Below are 19,061 nucleotides of genomic sequence, written 5' to 3' on the forward strand. Positions count from 1 at the left end.
TTTTTTTCAGTTCTAGAAAACTAGATTCACATGCCTATGACCAAACAAAAGGTGCATTCTTCTGAGTCAACTGAGTAATTGGCTTAGCAATGCTGGAGAAATCTCTGATAAATCGACGATAGTATCTTGCTAAACCCATAAAACTGCGTATCTCTGGCACTGATGTCGGTCTAGGCCAACTGATCACAGCCTCAACTTTGCTAGGATCAACAGAAATACCATCTCCAGATATAATGTGTCCCAAAAATATCACTTGTTACAGCCAAAACTCGCATTTAGACAGCTTACCATACAATTTCTCAGTTCTCGGAATTTTCAATACAGTTCTAAGATGCTCAGCATGATCAATCATATTCTTGGAATAAATCAGAATATCATCAATAAAGATAATCACAAAATCATCAAGATATCTCTGAAATATACGGTTCATCAAACCCATAAATACAGCTGGAGCATTTGTTAAACCAAACGGCATGACTATAAACTCATAATGGCAATACTTGGTTCTGAAAACTGTCTTTGATATATCAGACTCTCTGACTCTCAGCTGATGATATCCATATCTCATATCGATCTTGGAATAAATAGAAGAACCCTGCAACTGATCAAATAAATCATCAATACGAGGCAAATGATATTTATTCTTTATCGTAGCCTTGTTCAATTGCCAATAATCAATTCAGAGTCTCATTGAACCGTCTTTCTTTCTGACAAACAGTACTGGAGCACCCCAAGGAGAAACACTTGGTCTGATGTAACCCTTGGCCAGTAAATCTTCTAGCTGATCTTTCAATTCTTTCAATTCAATCGGTGCCATTCTGTATGGAGTTTTAGAAATAGGAACAGTACCTGGTATCAATTCAATACTGAAGTCTATTTCTCAGACTGGAGGCAAACCCGGAATCTCATCTGGAAAGACATCAGCAAACTCACATACCACTGGCAAATCTGCAAATGACGGGCTCGATTTCAGTACGTCTACTGAATACACAAGGAATCCCTTTGCTCCTTTCTGTAATAATCGAGTCATAGACAAAACATATATCAAATGAATTCGAGCTCTGGAACCCTTACCGTAAACTTTCCATTCATCAGCCATCTCAGGTCTGAATCTTACATTTTTCTGGAAACAATCTACGGTAGCTATGTACTTGGTCGGCATATCAATGCCGATTATGCAGTCAAAATCAAACAAACCGAGTACAATACAATCTAACTCAATCTCATTGCCATCATACTGCAGTATACAATGTTTAACAGACTTCATTGATATAAGACCTCTCCCCAAAGGTAAAGAGACAGATACTACAGCAGATAATGACTCAACAGGCAAATCATGTATCAATGCAAATCGCTCAGATATAAAAGTATGGGATGCACCCGTATCAATCAATACATAAGCAGAGTAACCACAAAGAGAACAGTTACCTGCAACAACATCATCAGGTGCTTCCTGAGCCTGTTCTTCCGTCAATGCAAATAATCTGGCCTGCTGTCTCGGAGGCTGGCTAACAGTGTGGCTTCCTCCTGGCCTCTGCTGTGACTGAGTAGTAGGAGGTGGCTGGAAAGAATGAACAATAGATGATCGTCTATCAGTCTGAGCCACTGATCCAGATGATTCTGCTCCCTGGGATCGTTGAGAACCTCGCTGTGGACAGACTATGGCAAAATGTCCCTGCTGTCGACAGATATTGCAACTACCAAACACTCTTTGGCATTGCTCTGTGGGATGTTTTTCTCCACAAGTTCTGCAATAGACCCCGGTATAACTCTGGCTCTGTCGTGAACCACTGGAGCTAGATAAACTGCTACCAGACTTCTTAAACTGTTTCCCTCGGGCTTTCAAATTATCTTTCTTTCCACTGCTGCTACCACCACTATCAAATCTGGGAGGGGGTTGGTGGAATGGGACTGGGAGTTGTTGCTGTTTCTGTGCTGGAGCAACATACGAAGTTCATTTCTACCTGATCAGGCCCGCTTCCGCTCCTTTTACTCTATTCAAAGCATCAACAAAGTTATTTGGTCGCCCTGCAATTACCAGCGTAAAGTTTTCGGGATTCAAACCATTAATAAACTGATCAGCCACTGCTTCGTCATTCTCGGCAACATGAGGAGCAAATCGTAGCAAAGTAGAGAATTTGGCCACATATTCCTCAATATTCAAATGACCATGTCTCAGATTAGCAAACTCTGCTCCCTTGTCTTTTCTGTACGATACTGGGAAGAATCGTTGATAGAACTCAGCTTTAAAGATCTTCCAAGTAATAACTGTACCTCGATGCTCCAACGCTCTCCTAGTCGTGAGCCACCAGCTTTTTGCAACATCATGCAATTGATGCCCAATCAGTCTAACTCCTCGCTCATCTGTGTAGTCAAGGGAATCAAAAAGCATCTCAATATCATCAAGCCAACTATCGCAATCAATAGAATTCTCAGTGCCCTTCAAGGTCGGCCGTTTGAATGACTGAAATCTCTTCAGCAGTGTTTCCATGGGTGTCGCTGTAACATCCATCAGATTATTGGAGGTACTACCCTGTTCTGAGATTCTTCGAGAAGGCATATCTGATTATCAAAAGGATTAGTAACCAAATATAACAAATCTGTCTCAGTCCTCCTCTGATCATCATACCTCTGATCAAGAATCGGTTCTGATTCATTCTTTCAATAATACACATTTTCAATCAAATCAGATAATCAGGTAAACATGTATTTTCTAAAGCAATAAAACATGATGTGATGCTAGCATGAAATAAAACTCAATCTACCCCGCTCACTCGCTTCTATCCCAGTCTAAGGAAAGTACAGCTACAGCTCTGATACCACCTGCTGTGGGGACCCGGACGCTAACTCATTCTTTTCAATCATCATTAGGATTTATTGCATCAATTAAATAAACTGGGTCATAAATTTTATTTATTTTTTTAATGTTGAACACCTTATAAACAAGTGTAGAAATTTCTATAATAAATTAGGTCCCATCTTATTCAAATCACAAGATCAAGTTAAATATCTACAACAAGATCTAAAGTACTAGTCTTGTACAAAAGAAAGTTGTAACGAACTAATGTTCATCCACTACATATCAAGTGCTGAAAATCAGTTCTACATTTAGGCCCGGATCTCTACTCTAATCTCGATCTATCAAGCTCTTCTTGACCCTGATCCTATCCCACCTGTTGTCATGCACACATACAAACACAACAACAGCCGGATAACTCCGGTGAGAAATATATTCCCAGTATAAACAACGTATACATGTATTTCATATAAACATATACAAAAGCATATAACATTTTTAATACAATATCTATCGTAATCTATGAAAGCATAAATTGATAAAATGCTGTAAATCAAACTCTTAAACTCTTAATCTTTGACTCGACTCTTATCTAGAGATCCCGGTTGAATAAGAACGCAACAGTCTCTCACCTACTCTCTCAGCTAGATGGTGGTACGTTCTTATTCCCAGACATTGGCTCTCTATATCGAATCTCTACAATAGGAGTCGATATACTCCTAAGCACATCGATCTACACCAAATGTCCAGTGACTTGGCACCTCTGCCACAAACTCAAATAACATTCTTTGCTATAACTCAATAGACTAAGCATATCAATCTCATGAATTGCAAATATCAAAGCAATAACAATAAAGTATGTGGTTTTGGGAAACTCAAGCTATCTCTTACTCGAGTTGTATCTTCCCGGTTTAACATTGATTTATACCTTTCTTTTCGTAGTTTTGGTTGAATCAAACCTCAAACTGGATTTGTTCAGTCTTCAATACCAAATGTCCTTTTGAAGTCTTTGACGAGAGAAACACAGTACTAAACCCAGATTGAAAATCGGACAGTCAGATCTTGCGCAAATCAAATTCTAAAATGTAAAGAAGCTTGAGAATTCTGAAATGGAGTCTCGGTTCCTTTCTCCTCTGAAATCTGAGTGAATTAGGAAGTTATCTTCATATATCAAGCATGGCAAAGACATGTGGCTCAATCTTCATGCTGCACGTCTCGCGCATATGCGCGTCCATCACCGGCGCATATGCGCGAGACTCTCTGTCTCGAGAATCAAGAATTCACCATCTCGCGCATATGCGCGTTCCCTTTTCGCGCATATGCGCGAGACCTACTGTCTCAGCGCTTGAACATTGCATCTGCTCGCGCATATGCACGAGACCTACTGTCTCGGCACTCGGGCAAGTCACATGCTCGCGCATATGCGCGCCTAGTCTCGCGCATATGCGCGAGGTCTTCTGCCTCGGCACTTGCTTCTCGCGCATATGCGCGCCTCATCTCCGCGCATGTGCGCGATACCTACTGGATTCCAAAAATACAATACTCATGCTTTACCAATTCTGGTCTCGGAGTGGTCCTTCTATAATCATATCAATTTATCAATTAATAATCTCGAATTAACAGAATAAAATCTCGGGCATTACAACCGCATATCCCACAACCAGATTCTAGGTTCTGGAAATATGAAGCTAAAGACAAGTTCTCTGTTAGAGAGGGATATAGAGCTGGTATCGGACTTCAATATCCACCCGAAAGCCAAATAGGAAACTCAATGTTGAAATGGTGGCGATTCCTTTGGTCCTTAACTATCCCGCAAAAAATTAGAATTTTTTGGTGGAGGGTTGCGCACGATATTATCCCAACCGAGATGAATCTTTTAACACATCATGTACCGGTTGCAGGTGTATGCCCACTATGCGGGTGTGGCAGGGACACAACGGATCATGCACTATTTTTCTGCCCAGAAACCTGAGGATTTTGGAAGGGCCAGATTTTTAAACAATTACTGAAACAAGTTCGAGGGCGCACTACTTTTGACATTTGTTTTTGGATGATGGAGCAATTAAGTAAATCTGAATTTGAAAGGTTTGCATGCAGAACCTGGGGTACGTGGCAAGATCGTCTTCGGATTACACATTGCACAGATGGTACAAGCAAATCTTTATTGCAGCAATGGGATGATAGGTACATTGAAGAATTCTGGGCTGCACAACGTGATGTTCATATTGGCAATCTCGACCCTGTATATAACTCACCAGGGGTCTGGCGCCCACCCCCGATAGGACAATTCCGACTTGATGTGGATGCCGCCTTCAGGGATCAACAAAATGCCTTCGGTGTTGCAGGAGTACTCAGGAACTCCAACGGAAACTTAATACTTGCTTTTGGGCGTCGAATTGAGAAACCACTGTCTGTGGTACATGCGAAACTTATAGCTTTGAAGATGGGTTTAGATCAGTTGAGGGAAAGGGGATTTTCCAACGTCCAAGTTTTCTCTGAATCTCAGATGGCCGTGCAAGCAGTCATGGATCCATCACTAGATTTTGGTTATATTGGCTTGTGTGCTCAGGAGATCAAAAATATGTTCGTGGAACAAAGAGTTTTTAGCCTCAAGCACATGAGACGCTCGGCTAATCTTGTTGCACACACTTTAACGCAATTTGTTTTTTCTTCTCCTACACCTTTCTGTTGGATTAATGGAGATTTTCCTTCTTGGTTGGTTAATATTATATCCATGAATGCTTATTCTTAACAAAAGTGATACGAGTTTTTCAGTCAAAAATAATAATAATTCTATTTTAAAAATAATTTAATTAATTATAAAATATTTTTCCTAGAAATTCTCAAAATTCATTATATTCTCTAAGATTTTTATCATTCAAACTAGAAATTCTCAAATTCATTATAGTTACCAATACTTTTTTTAAAATCATTTAATTTCCAAAATTGGTCATTATAATTATTTTATATTGTTTAAATAAGAAAACCTAATAATATTGAGAAAAAAATGACAGAATCATATGAAGTAAACAAATTATAATAGTGATGTTAAAAAAATTATAAGCAATAAAAAATTTAATCAAAATTAGAGATGTATAAAATTTTGGTTAATGCAAAATGATATGTGAAAACCGATTTAATTCAAAAATTCAGTCTGAATAATTTAGAAATATGATTTTTTAAAAAAATAAATAATTTAAATCGGTTTATTAAGTTCTGATTTTAATTATTTGTTAATGTTAAAAATTGATTTCAATTGTTAATTTTAAAATTTTAACATTATTATTATCATTATTAATTTATTTCATATGATTTTGTTTAATTTTTTGTTATTTCATATGATTATATTGTGTTCTTTATCAATATCATTATATTTTTTATTTAATAATAAAAATGATCATTTTCATCAAAATATAGAGGAACGTTTTTTAATTTATTAAAAGAAAAATGTATATAATATTTTTGGTAAAAAAACACCCATAATATTACCAGGTTAATTGTAGAGCCTACGATCAAAGTTGCGATTTTAACCTAATTCTCCGATAAATTCCGATCGTAATTCTCCCCCATTCCTCTAAATTGGATGAATTGAATGTCGAACCCTAATTCCACCATATCAAGGCAAAATGTAACCGATCCTCCCTTTGCAATCCAAATTGAGAAGGATTCCAGATGGTACAGCTCTGGATGCGGCGGGTTCTGGCGCGATGCAGCTCTGGTTGTACCATCCGCTTTGTTGGTGCTGTACCTTGGGTTTCAGGCGAATCGCAGTGTGAAGAAGCTCAGGCACCGGAAGTCTTACGTTATGATTGCGTTCTACGCTCTCCTTTGGTTCGCAGCTGTTCTCAATTTGGCGTGGTCCATTCTTCAGGTAGATTTTCGATTTTTGTTTGTTTGTGCTCCTATTCATTGGGCTTGGTGTGAATCATTAGTGCTGAATTGTGTATAGAGTAAAAAAAGTTGTCTTTTTTTTTTTTTTTTGCTTTTTCGTACTTAAATGTTTCCACTTTTGAGGCAATGGAAACCTAAAGGCATGGATTTTTTGTGTGATTACTTTGGTGTATGTAGTTTATGTATTTTGAAAATCCTTTCTGTAGCTTCATTTCTCGGGAAATTGAATTCCACCGGTATGAAGATTGTCATAGTACTACGTATCCAGCTTTTGCGTTCTTTCTGAGTGAATGGTGTTTGGTTTATTATTTCGCTCGTAGTTATTAATATACTGTACCGAAAGCTTTACTTTTAGAAGCTACATTCCTTTCCGAGTTTCACTTGTTTCATAGAATATAACCTGCTAAAAAAGAACTCGCCTTTGATAAAATTATACTTCTTGTTCCCAAGGAAAGTTTTCTTGTACAACCCAGCCAATGAAATTGTTGATAGACTATAGGCACCAAATCTCTAGTTTTTATGGTATTAACTTGTGTGAATTGTGATGGAACAGGCATGGCAGTGTGCTCCTAGGAAGACAATTGCTTGGAACCTGTTATCCTTGTCCACAGAATGTGGAATGCTATCTTTAGAAATTAGCCTACTTCCTTTTCTTCTCCAGGAAAATTATTCTAGTGGATTGGAGGCCCTAGCCCACACTTTCATGGTTTCAGGTTCAATCGTAGCGGTTGATATACTTATTCAGGTAACATCTGTCTTTTTGTATGCCTACTAACTTGTTAAATAGATATATACATTAGTCAGTTTCCTAGCTCACTCCTTGTTAACTTAGTTTCCCCCTTATTTTTCTCCTTATTATCCTTGATCCAAGCTTTTGGAATGAGTTCAATTCATGCACAATTCTATAGTATTGTACTAGCTTACCACGTCTTAGCTCAATTTATTTTTGTTCCTCTTAATATCATAATTCAAGAATTTGAAAATTCTGTTAGGTTTCGTTTGGATTGAAGCATTTTTTAGTAATAAATTTGGAATCATGGATTTCAGTTTCATGCGACTCCAATAACCAAATTCATTGTTTTGACTGAAAAAAAGCTTAATCTAGAAGTTATGGAAATCTATTGATTGGTACATGACTCAAACAATTTGATAGGATTTATTGCCACAAAATACTTCTAGCCAAAGACAACCTTCTGGTAGTGACCATCACTTCTAAAGTGGTTGATGGCTTTGAGAGTCTAAGAATCTTAATATAGTTCCTTGTTAGAAATTCCTATCTTATACATATACCTCTATAGATAAAGTGAAAGAGTAGAAGAAAAAATATCTTATTATACCATAAAACCCTTTGGAAATCATATTTGATTACTTAAGCCAATCAGGTCCCTAAAATTGGATTATTACATAATGGAGCAATATTGAACCTAAAATTCCTATTTTGAGTTAGGGTGTAATGACCTTTTATATTCCGTTATATCATTTCTAGTGTTGAAACAATGATTAAAATTTGAAACCAGCCTAACATAATCATATTCCTAGTTTATCAAAGGATCCTCTGGTTTTACTTTGTCTGTGAATGTCCTTCCTGAAAGTTAAAACCTAAACGTTCAAATCTCATATGGTTGCCACATTCCATCGCAGCCCATTATTTTTTCCTGACTGTTTCATTTTGTCAACTTTATTCATCTGTCAGGACCATTCTATTCTGGACCATTCTCGTCACATTTCCATATGCATCTTCACTCATATTTTGCCTTTATTTTTTCATTTTTTTACACACCGCATTCATATAAATTTTACCAACTATAATTTTATTAATTTTGGTTTTAAATAACCCAACAGTATATCACATGTGACGGATTTCCAAATAAATGGGAATTTATTGTTTGCATAAAACTGAAAGCATCTCCTACGGCAAGCAGATCAACCTTTTAATTTTGAACAATATCTCTTTTGTCTCCTACCAATGGATTATCGAGTTAATGTTTTACTTCTAGCTCAAGCCCATTCAAAAGAGATAACATGTGTGGTGACAAGAAATCCGTATAACTATTTGAATACTTGAAAATTTTAGCAATACCAATTTCCATTGAAAAACAACACATCTCATACATAACCTAAAAATGATCTCATAAAGTTCATCAAAGAAAATTCAACAATTTCCTGTACTTTTGACATCTTGTTGTAGGCAATATACTGAATGACACTTATTTCTAGCAATGTTAACTTTAATGTGTGGTGGCACTGAAAATGTCGTCAGATTCATGCAACCAAAGTATCTACCGATTTGTGATATGAAATGGCAGAAACATCCATGTATCATGTTGGAGATGTCAGATATCAGTTTTCTTCTCTAATTTCTTAAGCTTTCACCTGAACAAAGTTTACAAGGTTTCATTTTTATCCTGAGGAGAAAAGACGAAAAGAATGCAGAATGTATGGAAAATTTGAACTGGCGTTGAGGAGAATAATGGAAATAGCATGTTCCCAATCATGTATAGAAAGTTCTGATAGATTCTGTCTTCTGACTTGGATTTAAATAATACTATCAAACGCATCAACAAAATGCAAAATATGATTCCACATTTTATCTTATTATCTTATGAGCTTAAAATATTTATTTCGAAACGCTTTCTGTTGATTATTTTCCCTGATGGTATGTGATCATTTTTGTCAATGGACAGGCAATAGTTGTCTTTGGATTTGAGGTGCCACTTTTCAATAATGCTGATGCTTCACAGTGGGGGAAATGGAGCGTTCTGTTTGTTCACACTTTGATGCTTACAGCTGTCTATAGTTACATACTCTTTGTGCACTATTCCAAGTGGAAAGATAGGTTGCCACGTGAGTCTAAATAACTTCAAGATTGGGTTATTTCCTATGTTGCATGGATACGGGTATCGTATCGTAGATATGAATACGGAGATATGGCAAATTTCAAAAATATCCGACACGATACAGCTAAGTTGCGGAGATTATAAAATATATATAAATAATATATATATTTTTTATATAAATTTAGTATTAAAAATTATAGTGGATGTCATAGAGCTTGGAGGTTGAGAGGCAGGTCTAGGGTTCACCGCAGCTAGGGAATGCGGCTAGGGTTCGTCTTTGGCTAGGGTCACGAGGCTAGGTCTAGGTTCGCTGGACAGGGTTTATGACTGGCTAGGGTTTGCCTTTGGAATCGCCCGCGTTGCCAGGGTTCGCTGGTTGGAGTCGCGCGCGGCTAGGTTTCATTGCGAGACTAGGGTCACGAGGCTGGCTAGGTCAGAGCAGGCAAGTTCAATTCCATTTTTTGCAATTTAACCCCTAAAACTTATAACTATTTGAAAATTTGCCAAAATGTCTACAGAAAACGTATCCACGCCGTGTTCATGTTGTATCTTAGCTGTGTCCAAGAAGTATCCGATTAGTCAAACATAAAAGTCAACGGCACGGATTTTTCCGTATTCGCCTCGCGTATCAGCGTGTCATATCTGTATTCGTGTCGTATCGGTGTCCGATATTTCAGAATTATTTTTTTTGGAGTGTCCATGGTACATAAGTTATTTTCCATAATTTTGTTTCTTTCCTCGGACTAACTTTTTAGCCTATTCTGTATCCTAAAATAATGGGAACAAAATGCAGCAAGGCCGTCATTCTACAACTACGTGGTTGTCATGTTCATAACAGACGTTATAGGATTGTTTGCAAATGGACTCAGTGGAATTGGTTTTGGCTTTGGACTTTGGTACGTAGCATGCTCGCAACCAATACCCCTTGACAGACATCTGTCATTGCATTCTTTTATCATTGTCCTTTCTGTTTATGAAATTGCGGCTCTTTTTCCAGGTTGTATAATATAATAGTAATCTGTCGCCATTCCCTCTATCTTCCTTTCCTGTACGCTACTTTTCTGGCCGACTTTTTCCAGGTAACCGTGCACTTGTTTGTATCTGATCCATAGTGTAGCGTGGTGTTTCGACAGATGAAAATGATATTAAAAGCAAATTAATCTATTTCCAGGAGGAAGATTGGCTTTTGGATAGTGCATACTACTCGGAGATGAAAGATGCAGGTTTTTTCGATACCGACTGGGAATAGATAGTGTGTTCATACTATGCTACGTTGAGCATCTTTCGTATGGCCTGACTATCTTCGAATCATAAAAAAAAAATCACGTGGATACTATGCAATCTTATGTATATTTCATGATTCTAACAATATTTAAGCCCCCGTGTATAGCATGTAGGGTAGTGTCTCTCAACCAATGTATATATATCATTTGATCAGATGTTCAAAGAGTTTAGCTAACTTTGTGAACGTCATTGTTTGAATAAAATCAAGGGTCTCTCTATAGCGTATATTATGATTTTTTTTAACCCATGCACATAATAATCATGTACGATTATTACAAGATACTAAAATAGAAATCAGTGTTAATTATAAAAATAGGAATGTGTCCGTTCAAGTCTTTTTTTTTTTTATGTATATAAAATAATGGTTGTGACGATGATGGAATACCATTTTGATGTTGGTATGAACTAATTATGGTCAGCCTTCAAAAAATGCGAATAAAAAGTGTTCAAGGAAATTTTTTTGATTCGGACCAAAACGAAAGAAAATGGAGTTAGATCGCGAAAAAGTACTATTAATTGTAAGTTTTTTGATAGAATTTTAAGGCAGTTTTTATTTTATTTTCAAATTTGAGTCATCTTTTTTATTTTTTGATAAAAGCTAATTTTTATATTTGATAATATAAAAGTTTTAAATAAAAAAACCTTTTGACATCGAAATATTTTTCAATGATTTATTTTGATAATACAAAAATATAAGTTTTTTTGATTTTTTTTAAAAAATTTTGATATATTTATAAGTTATGGAATCTATTGATTCATTTAATATAATTGAAACTTAAAGTAATTTATGAAATAAAAATTTATAATAACTATTTTTAAGAATTTGTAAACACTCCATAAAAACTAAAATCACTTTTTTTTTAATATTTAATCTTGTACTAAATTCACGTAATGAAAGCTTGGCCACAACATTTTCACACTCGGGCGTCTTAGAACATTGATTATAGTAACCAAATTGATGACAGTAACTGATTCTTTTGACATTATTTTTAAAATAAATTCTCTTGTGAGACGAATCAACCCTACCGATATTCACACTAAAAAGTAATACTCTTAACATGAAAAATAATATTTTTTCATAGATGACCCAAATAAAATATCTGTCTCACAAAATATGACCCGTGAGATCGTCTCACACAAGTTTTTACCTTATTTTTATTATAACAAAATGATAAAATGAAATATTTTGAGGATAAATTACATAATCTCTATCAGTTTTTTAGTAATTATCTATATATGTTATAATATCAAACTAAATAATGAGTAGTTATATGATGAAGACAACAATAACAAAATAACTTGTTTACCATGTCGGAGATCAACTATAAAGAACAACAAAATTACACTTCATACCTCTAGGACCAACTCAGCAAATGATAAGAAACTTAGTAGCACGGCGTCGAGGACCACCTTGCCGTTTCTTTATATTTCCCCAACTCTGCAGAACTCCCACTTTACCGCGAGTCGCCGGCTCTTTCAGAATGGAGCTCATTGGTTTCTTGACGTTTGAAGGACATGATCTGGAGTGGGTTTTGGGTCTTTCGCTCGAATTCTTTCCTACGTTTCTCTTCGATGAACATGTTCTCTGGAATGGTTTAACCGTGTGATGGTCTTTAGCTGCACGGCCCTTCACAGATCTACAGGACAAAGTAACCCTTTCTTTTTCTTTATTGACATCGTGAGAGAGATTTAGGGCCCTTTCCTGATATAGCCTCAGTGTCGTATCCTTAAACTCATCATCAATCCCATCCGACGAAAGCATGCATCCATCCTTGTTGGTTGTGCCGTTTTGCAGTTTCATAACCGTGTTTTCTTGCTCCTCGGCATTACTAGTAGCTATTTCAGCAAACCAATACAGACAGTTACTTAAGTTAAAGTCTTGCATTATAGCTGAGGATATCGAGACTAAAGTCTCGGCGGCAATCCCGTCAGGTTCAATCTCAGGTTCAGATTCTCCTCGTTCAAATAAAAGACTAGGAGTACCAAGTAGCATATCCTTGGATTTTCCTCTTGGCGGAAAACCTTCCTTGTTCTCTGGACTCACAGGAGCCTCCATGTCTGTCTCTCCAGCAGATTTAGTCCCAACATTGTTACTTGACAGAGATGGAAATGTCTCATCGGCGGTTACGCCAATGTTTAGGTCTATGTGAGTTTCAAACTCCATTAACTTTTCACCCATACTTGTGTCAGGTTCGACTTTGACACACTTTTCTTTACTCGGTTCATGATGAACAGACCTAGTATTCAAAATTAAAGCTTTCTCAACACCAGAAGCAGGTAATATTTTACTTTTGAAAGAGCAAGGAACCCCACTACTATAATCTGATTTTTCTACCAAGGAAAGCAAATATTCTTTTGGATCTTCTACTTTGTATTCCTGATTCGGATTAAGAAGGTTTACTTGAGTAATTACTGTCTCCGATGAACAACCGAGAGGCATAGAATTCAAATCGATCCCCACGGATGAATTCCTATCAGCATAGTCCCTACCATAGCTAACATGTCCGCAGAGTTTAGGAACAACACATCCTGTTTCTACCTCGGCCGAAACATGAGGATCTTGGTGTGAAAACTCCAAGTTGCATGGATAAGGTTCCAAAGGACTAGTTGAACTTGAAGCCACAGATTCAAGTTGTATGGGTTCATTTAAGTCGATCAAATTTTTTTTATTCAGGCATCTTGCATCAAAAGAATTAGAATCTCCTGTCTTAAAAGGACAAAGTGCTGAATCCCTTTTAGAAACACTTGCCTCATCAAACCGCTCCCTCTCTTCTTTATCACGGTACACAGAATCTGGAAGTCGAAGATTCAAAATTCTCATTTCATGTCCTTTACTTATGAATGACGGAGCTTGTCTGTTATAACAGTTTCTTGCCAGCAGAAAACCAGGATGTGCAGTTGTGGTTTCTTGAAAATTCTCTGCAACAAAATCTGAAGGTCCTCGAAGATTATCTGTGCTCAGCACAGACAGCTTATTATCGAATCGATCTCCCAGGATCCAGCAAGTTGTATGTGATGTTTGAGAAATTTCAGACCGGGTTTGAGACAAACAGTTATTAGATTGTGATGTGGGCAGTTGTATGTGCCGAGCATACATTTCTCTCACCTTGATTTCATCCATTAACTCCCTCTGTCTTCGATACAATCTGTGTAGTTCCTGGAGCTGAAAGAACAACATAAAAGATCAACTGTGAAATCTATTCTATAGGGACATTCAGACAATGTACCAAGCCTGTCAAAAAGATTGAATGCAAAAAAATCAAATAGAAATACACGTTGAAAAAACAAAATGAAGGTCAATAATGATTTCAAAAGATAGCACAGTCACCAGTACAAAAATGATAGGGATTAAATCCTCAGACGGTATACGTACCTGATATCTAAATGTAGCTTCATGCTTCTGCATTATCTGGCTCAATAACACCTTGTCATAACCCAAGTGTTGATCCATATTAACCGGTAGCAAAGAAATTCTGTTCCCTTGTTCTTCTCCATTCTTACCATCAAAGACAAATGGGTGTGAAGAAAAACCACTTTCACACTTATTAAGATCCCGCAGTTGGTAACATGAAGGAACGTAGCTTGTACAATTCATAGTTCCTCCTACTTGCCCAAAAAGAAAACTTTAAGTCCTTACGTGCAACCAGGAACTCAAATCATTTTACTATCTATCATATAACCATGAACAAATAATAGCGCATTCCTTGTAATTTTGGGGTGTAAAAAAATATGTATAATACTGAAGAAACGAGGAGTTGAAATGATGAACCGACTATTCAAGGAAACATGGTCAGCCTCTGAAATTCAATGTCAATGAATACAACAGGAAAACAGGATAGTAACATACGAAATCAAAAGCACCGAAAGATCAAAACAAGAGAAAAGTACATATAGATAAAAAAATCAATTGATTACGCAAATGCATAGAGCCCAAAAGGCCATAAAGAATATAACTTTACGATACTAACACTAAAGAAAGGGAATCTTTCAAATGTAAACAACAAATCTGCAAAAACAAATAGTCATCCACACATTCAGGATCAGAATCTCTTATTCCTGTTGTCCCCTGATTACCAAGTCCGCATTTTCCAGCTATGACCAAAAAAGAAGTTTAAAGCAAGAAGCAACCAATATTGAGAAAATAAAAGAGAAGATAAAACATCAGCAAGCTAAGAACATAGAAATTATTACATAAAAATGGAATGAAATGGGAAAAAGTTAAATAAGAAGTTAGCATAAATTTTATTTCCATCATGGGGAAATTTTCTGTCACAACGGATGGATCCTATCATCAAAACGACAGCCGACCATCAAATTCAAAATGGAAAGGAAGAAAAGCTTCAAGCTTTCCCACAAACACGCTGTCTACAAATCCCAATAGAAAAACTATTCTATTCCAGATGAGAACAAACAAACAAACAGATCGAAACACACGATTCATTAACTCGAGAAACGAAGAGACTTTGGAGAATTACCAAAAAGTCCAAGTCCAAAAATCTCACCTGAATACACAACCACCAGCAGAAACAAGAACTTCTTTTCACTGGGAATTCAAGAAACCTCGAACATTAAAAGCTAGACCAACAAAAAGACAAAAAGGGTGGCCTTCTCAGAGGTAAACTAAAAAAGAAGTTAAACGGCGAGAGCCCACTACAAACAAAACCTGAGAAATTGAGCTCACAAGCTTCGAGAAAGCTGACATACAACGAGAGAAAAAGAAGCCGGGCTTTGGTTGGTGCAAGAAAAGGGGAAGAAGGCCATGAAAGAAGGCATGAATTGGTGAACACGCAAATGCCAATGGAAAAGTGTAGCTTAGTGAGAAGAAAAAATGGAGATTTTAGATCTGATGGGGTCAGAGGATCGGAACACAGTTTACTAAGAAAGTGGGGAGGAAGAGCATAGACACTTGAATGAGAAGAGACATGGGATTTGTCAATTACGTGAGCCCCACAAGTGGTGTGGTGGTGTGTGGTGTGATAACAGGGGAATCTTGTTTGCACTTTAACGAGTGTTATTTTTAGGATGATCTTCAGATTATCTTCTTTGTTGTAATATCTTCATTTGTCCACAAATTTGGATTTATTTAGGAATTGATTTAAAAAAGAATTGGAAAGTCCAAATTCGGATTTATTTACGATTTGATTTTTTAAAAAAGAAATGGAATGTCGTGATTAAAAATTGTATACCGATCATTATTATGTCATCCGACACAAAAATCCAAAATTTATGACGAAATCCGAGGTTCACAATATTAAATCATAACATATATTTTCAAATGACACAAACATCTCAAGTTTGTGAAGAAGTTTCAGGTTGTCATGTTATTAAATATTTATTTCGAGATACAAGATTCAATTATAACAAACATCCGAAAAATAAATACCAAGATTTATTCAGGTCCGCATAAGTTTTCAAATCTAAAAACTGAAGATTCCATTTTCATGATTTCTCACCTCGAGCGTAGAAGAATTCGACGGATACTCATACTCTCGAGAAGAAGGGAGTTTTTTTCAAAATCCGAGTTAGCTTTCCCAGCTTCGAATTCTATGTTTGTCTTTGTAATTTTATGCCTTTTTTTTACTCCCTTGATGGATATATGTCCGATGGTCTAGTTCTATTTTATTCTATTGCTGTAATATATGTTCAATGGTGTAGTTCTATTTTTGTTCTTCTTTGTTTATTTTCTTGTTTTGTGCTGATGGTAGGAGTTGGTTCTATGCGAATATCTACTGGTTTACAAGATTTAGTCTAATTTTTTTAATTTTTCTATTAACTATATTATTTTGTTTGTGTAAAATTTTTAATGTTATTTTATTTTTCTTGTGATATAGGAGCAAACATATGTACTTTTCATTAGGCATAAACCTGTTGTATATCTGACTTGGGAAGAGATACAAAAACAAATCAATAAATTTAACGGTGCATCTCACAGGTCATTCTCTTCTAGGGATGATGCATTAAAAGCTTTTGGTTCGTATATGGACAATCAAGTTGCTTCCTCTACGCCTATGTTGAAGAAACGCCGTGCGCACCTTCTAGTGTAAATGCAAGTGCAAGTGTCACTCAAGCTGAAAAGATAGTTAAATGGGAAGTTGCACTTGCAAATTTAGTAGAGATGACGGGAGAGATAAAAAAATAAATTGAATCTCTGAAAATTAATAGTGATGATTAGATGTTTTATGGCATAATTATATGCCATAGACTTTTAATAGATTTATGTATCTTCTAGAATTTTAATGGATTTATCTTGTAACTTTTTAATTGATTCATCAAAGATATTTTTTTCTCATTACATTCTCCCATTTACATCCTACAGCATATCTTCAGTAGTGCTCAAATCATTTCTAGAAAAAGACATGTATTCAAAAGAACAATGTCTGCATAATATCAATACTTGTACTATAAATGAAAATAAAATAAATATGATCTAACAAGCAAATAAATTAACCGACTGCTCAATATCAGGGAAATTAACTAGCAAGCACAGTTTCAAACAGTAACCTTGGATACAAACTCATTCATTTCACAATCTCGACCACTAGCACAAACAAACTTTGTAGAATACAAATGACAGCACACCAAAAGTCTGCATAAATATTCAGAAACATTGTCTTGGTGTGCAATTACAGAGACATGAGAATACAGAAAACAATACATGGCCATGAGTTGCAAATGGTACTATTGAAACTATTGTCTTGTCTTGGTGTACAATTACATAAACAAAAAAACATGAGACTACTGAAACATTGTGCAAGCACAAAGGGTCTTCCTTCAATTATCATTACCACGTCCCTGAACAATATTAAAAAAATAATGAGAATCAATTTATAAAAAAGTTCAATTTTTTTTAGACAAAATTCCTTACTGGTGATGAATGAGGACCACCAAACTAATAAGAAAATAAATTCATCTGATCACCTAAATAGAAGTTTGCATTACCCTCATGCATCTTAAACAGAAAAAATATATAACATATAAACATATTTTTCTTCAATAGTGAAATTTTTTAAAAAATAAGTTACCATTTGTTTTGGCGACTGAAAAAAAATGTTGAGTGTGTCCAAACATAGAAGGAAATTGCGATAATGTGAATTTGAGTGTTGTTTGATGAAATTACATAGTTCATTTCTCGTGTGGTTGTGGTATTTTGTGAACTTTGTCCCTTTTTTTTTTGCTCATTTAGCACCTAGAAAGTCATACAAAGTTACAAACTTGGTACAATATGCAAATTCAATAAGAAAAACACTTCAGACACTATGCAACTTAATTCAATTAAACCACATAATAAGTATAGTATGCAGCTTCAGTACATCATGAATCAACCAGATTATGCAACGTATTTTTGGCAGTAAGTATGAAACTTCAACAAATGAAACTTCAATGCAACAATTAATTCAATTAATCTATACACTCGACCATCCACACTTAGCTGAAAATATGAAAACTTACTTGAAACTTCTGTTTTCTTCTTTCCTTTACCTTTTCTTTTTTTGCTCTTAGTATCCCAGTGTCGTGTAATATTAGTATTAGTAACTCCTTTGGCTTTAGCAGTAAATGGGTTGCGTATGCATACTCCATAACTTTGAATATAATCACATTGTGTCTCATCATCTACACTTAAATTCGATAAAAGGTTGGAGATTTCATCTTTTGCAGTGTCATTAATCCATATAATATTTTTCTTGCCTTCTCATGAGATTTGCTCAATTGAGTTAGATAATAGGTTGATCTCATTATTTCGTTGATAAACACCATTTCAGATACATGACCAGCACCACCCCTGCCACTTTCGTCAAAATCATATGTAACTCTATTTCTTACATTCTTCATCCACATCTTCAAAATATAACATTCGGGTATAACAGTGACATCCATACAATTAAACAACATCAAAGCATGCTTACACAAAATCTCCATTGTCTCAAACTTATGACAACTTGTACTTTATTTCATCATTCTGCTTATTGAACACCACATGCTGAACCTTTGAGTTTTCATCATGAGATTTTACTTTGATTTGAATCCAATTCCAATCATTACCAAAACAAGATGGTGGTTCAACCGATTTGCAATTCAATGAATTAACCAATTCAACTTCGAATAGCTAGTATATAGACATCGTATAAACATTAGTAGCATGAATCAACAATGGATGGTTTTTCAAAATCTGTGCAGGATTACCATGGCGAAAATGAGTATCTTCAGTCTTCTCCTTTTCCCGCCATTTATTTTGAATTTTTGCATAATTCAGC

The 19,061-nt window shown here is 35.7% G+C and overlaps 3 protein-coding genes across 4 annotated transcripts; 2 read left to right on the top strand and 1 right to left on the bottom strand.

The window, feature by feature from the left end:
* Positions 1–4,850: 4,850 nt before the first annotated feature.
* Positions 4,851–5,549, top strand: LOC142528311 (uncharacterized). The gene has a single exon (XM_075633353.1). It carries the CDS (start codon positions 4,851–4,853, stop codon positions 5,547–5,549), a length of 699 nt encoding a protein of 232 aa, XP_075489468.1.
* Positions 5,550–6,282: 733 nt separating this feature from the next.
* On the top strand, positions 6,283–11,029 carry LOC142529050 (protein CANDIDATE G-PROTEIN COUPLED RECEPTOR 2-like). The gene is made up of 6 exons (XM_075634426.1): positions 6,283–6,668; positions 7,242–7,433; positions 9,373–9,532; positions 10,319–10,421; positions 10,523–10,604; positions 10,697–11,029. The coding sequence occupies exons 1-6, from the start codon at positions 6,390–6,392 to the stop codon at positions 10,772–10,774; spliced, it is 894 nt and encodes a 297-aa protein (XP_075490541.1). The 5' UTR covers positions 6,283–6,389; the 3' UTR covers positions 10,775–11,029.
* Positions 11,030–11,981: 952 nt separating this feature from the next.
* Positions 11,982–15,768, bottom strand: LOC142529033 (uncharacterized). 2 transcript variants are annotated; one of them, XM_075634394.1, is made up of 3 exons: positions 15,285–15,768; positions 14,183–14,412; positions 11,982–13,972 (listed from the first exon to the last, which is right to left on the bottom strand). In XM_075634394.1, the coding sequence occupies exons 2-3, from the start codon at positions 14,402–14,404 to the stop codon at positions 12,176–12,178; spliced, it is 2,019 nt and encodes a 672-aa protein (XP_075490509.1). In that variant the 5' UTR covers positions 14,405–14,412; positions 15,285–15,768; the 3' UTR covers positions 11,982–12,175. The 2 variants fall into 2 exon arrangements, with proteins under 2 accessions (XP_075490509.1, XP_075490508.1); XM_075634393.1 differs by having other exon boundaries at positions 15,312–15,767.
* Between the last annotated feature and the right edge of the window lie 3,293 nt (positions 15,769–19,061).

Source organism: Primulina tabacum, chromosome 16, assembly GCF_025594145.1.
Source record: "Primulina tabacum isolate GXHZ01 chromosome 16, ASM2559414v2, whole genome shotgun sequence".
Lineage (NCBI taxonomy): Eukaryota > Viridiplantae > Streptophyta > Magnoliopsida > Lamiales > Gesneriaceae > Primulina > Primulina tabacum.

Coding starts and splice junctions, on each gene's coding strand:
- LOC142529050 (XM_075634426.1), top strand. CDS start 6,390: ATGTCGAACCCTAATTCCACCATATCAAGGCAAAATGTAACCGATCCT. Junction 6,669..7,241: donor TGGCGTGGTCCATTCTTCAG/GTAGATTTTCGA, acceptor GTGATGGAACAG/GCATGGCAGTGTGCTCCTAG. Junction 10,605..10,696: donor TTCTGGCCGACTTTTTCCAG/GTAACCGTGCAC, acceptor ATCTATTTCCAG/GAGGAAGATTGGCTTTTGGA.
- LOC142528311 (XM_075633353.1), top strand. CDS start 4,851: ATGGAGCAATTAAGTAAATCTGAATTTGAAAGGTTTGCATGCAGAACC.
- LOC142529033 (XM_075634394.1), bottom strand. CDS start 14,404: ATGAATTGTACAAGCTACGTTCCTTCATGTTACCAACTGCGGGATCTT. Junction 13,973..14,182: donor AAGCTACATTTAGATATCAG/GTACGTATACCG, acceptor TTGTTCTTTCAG/CTCCAGGAACTACACAGATT.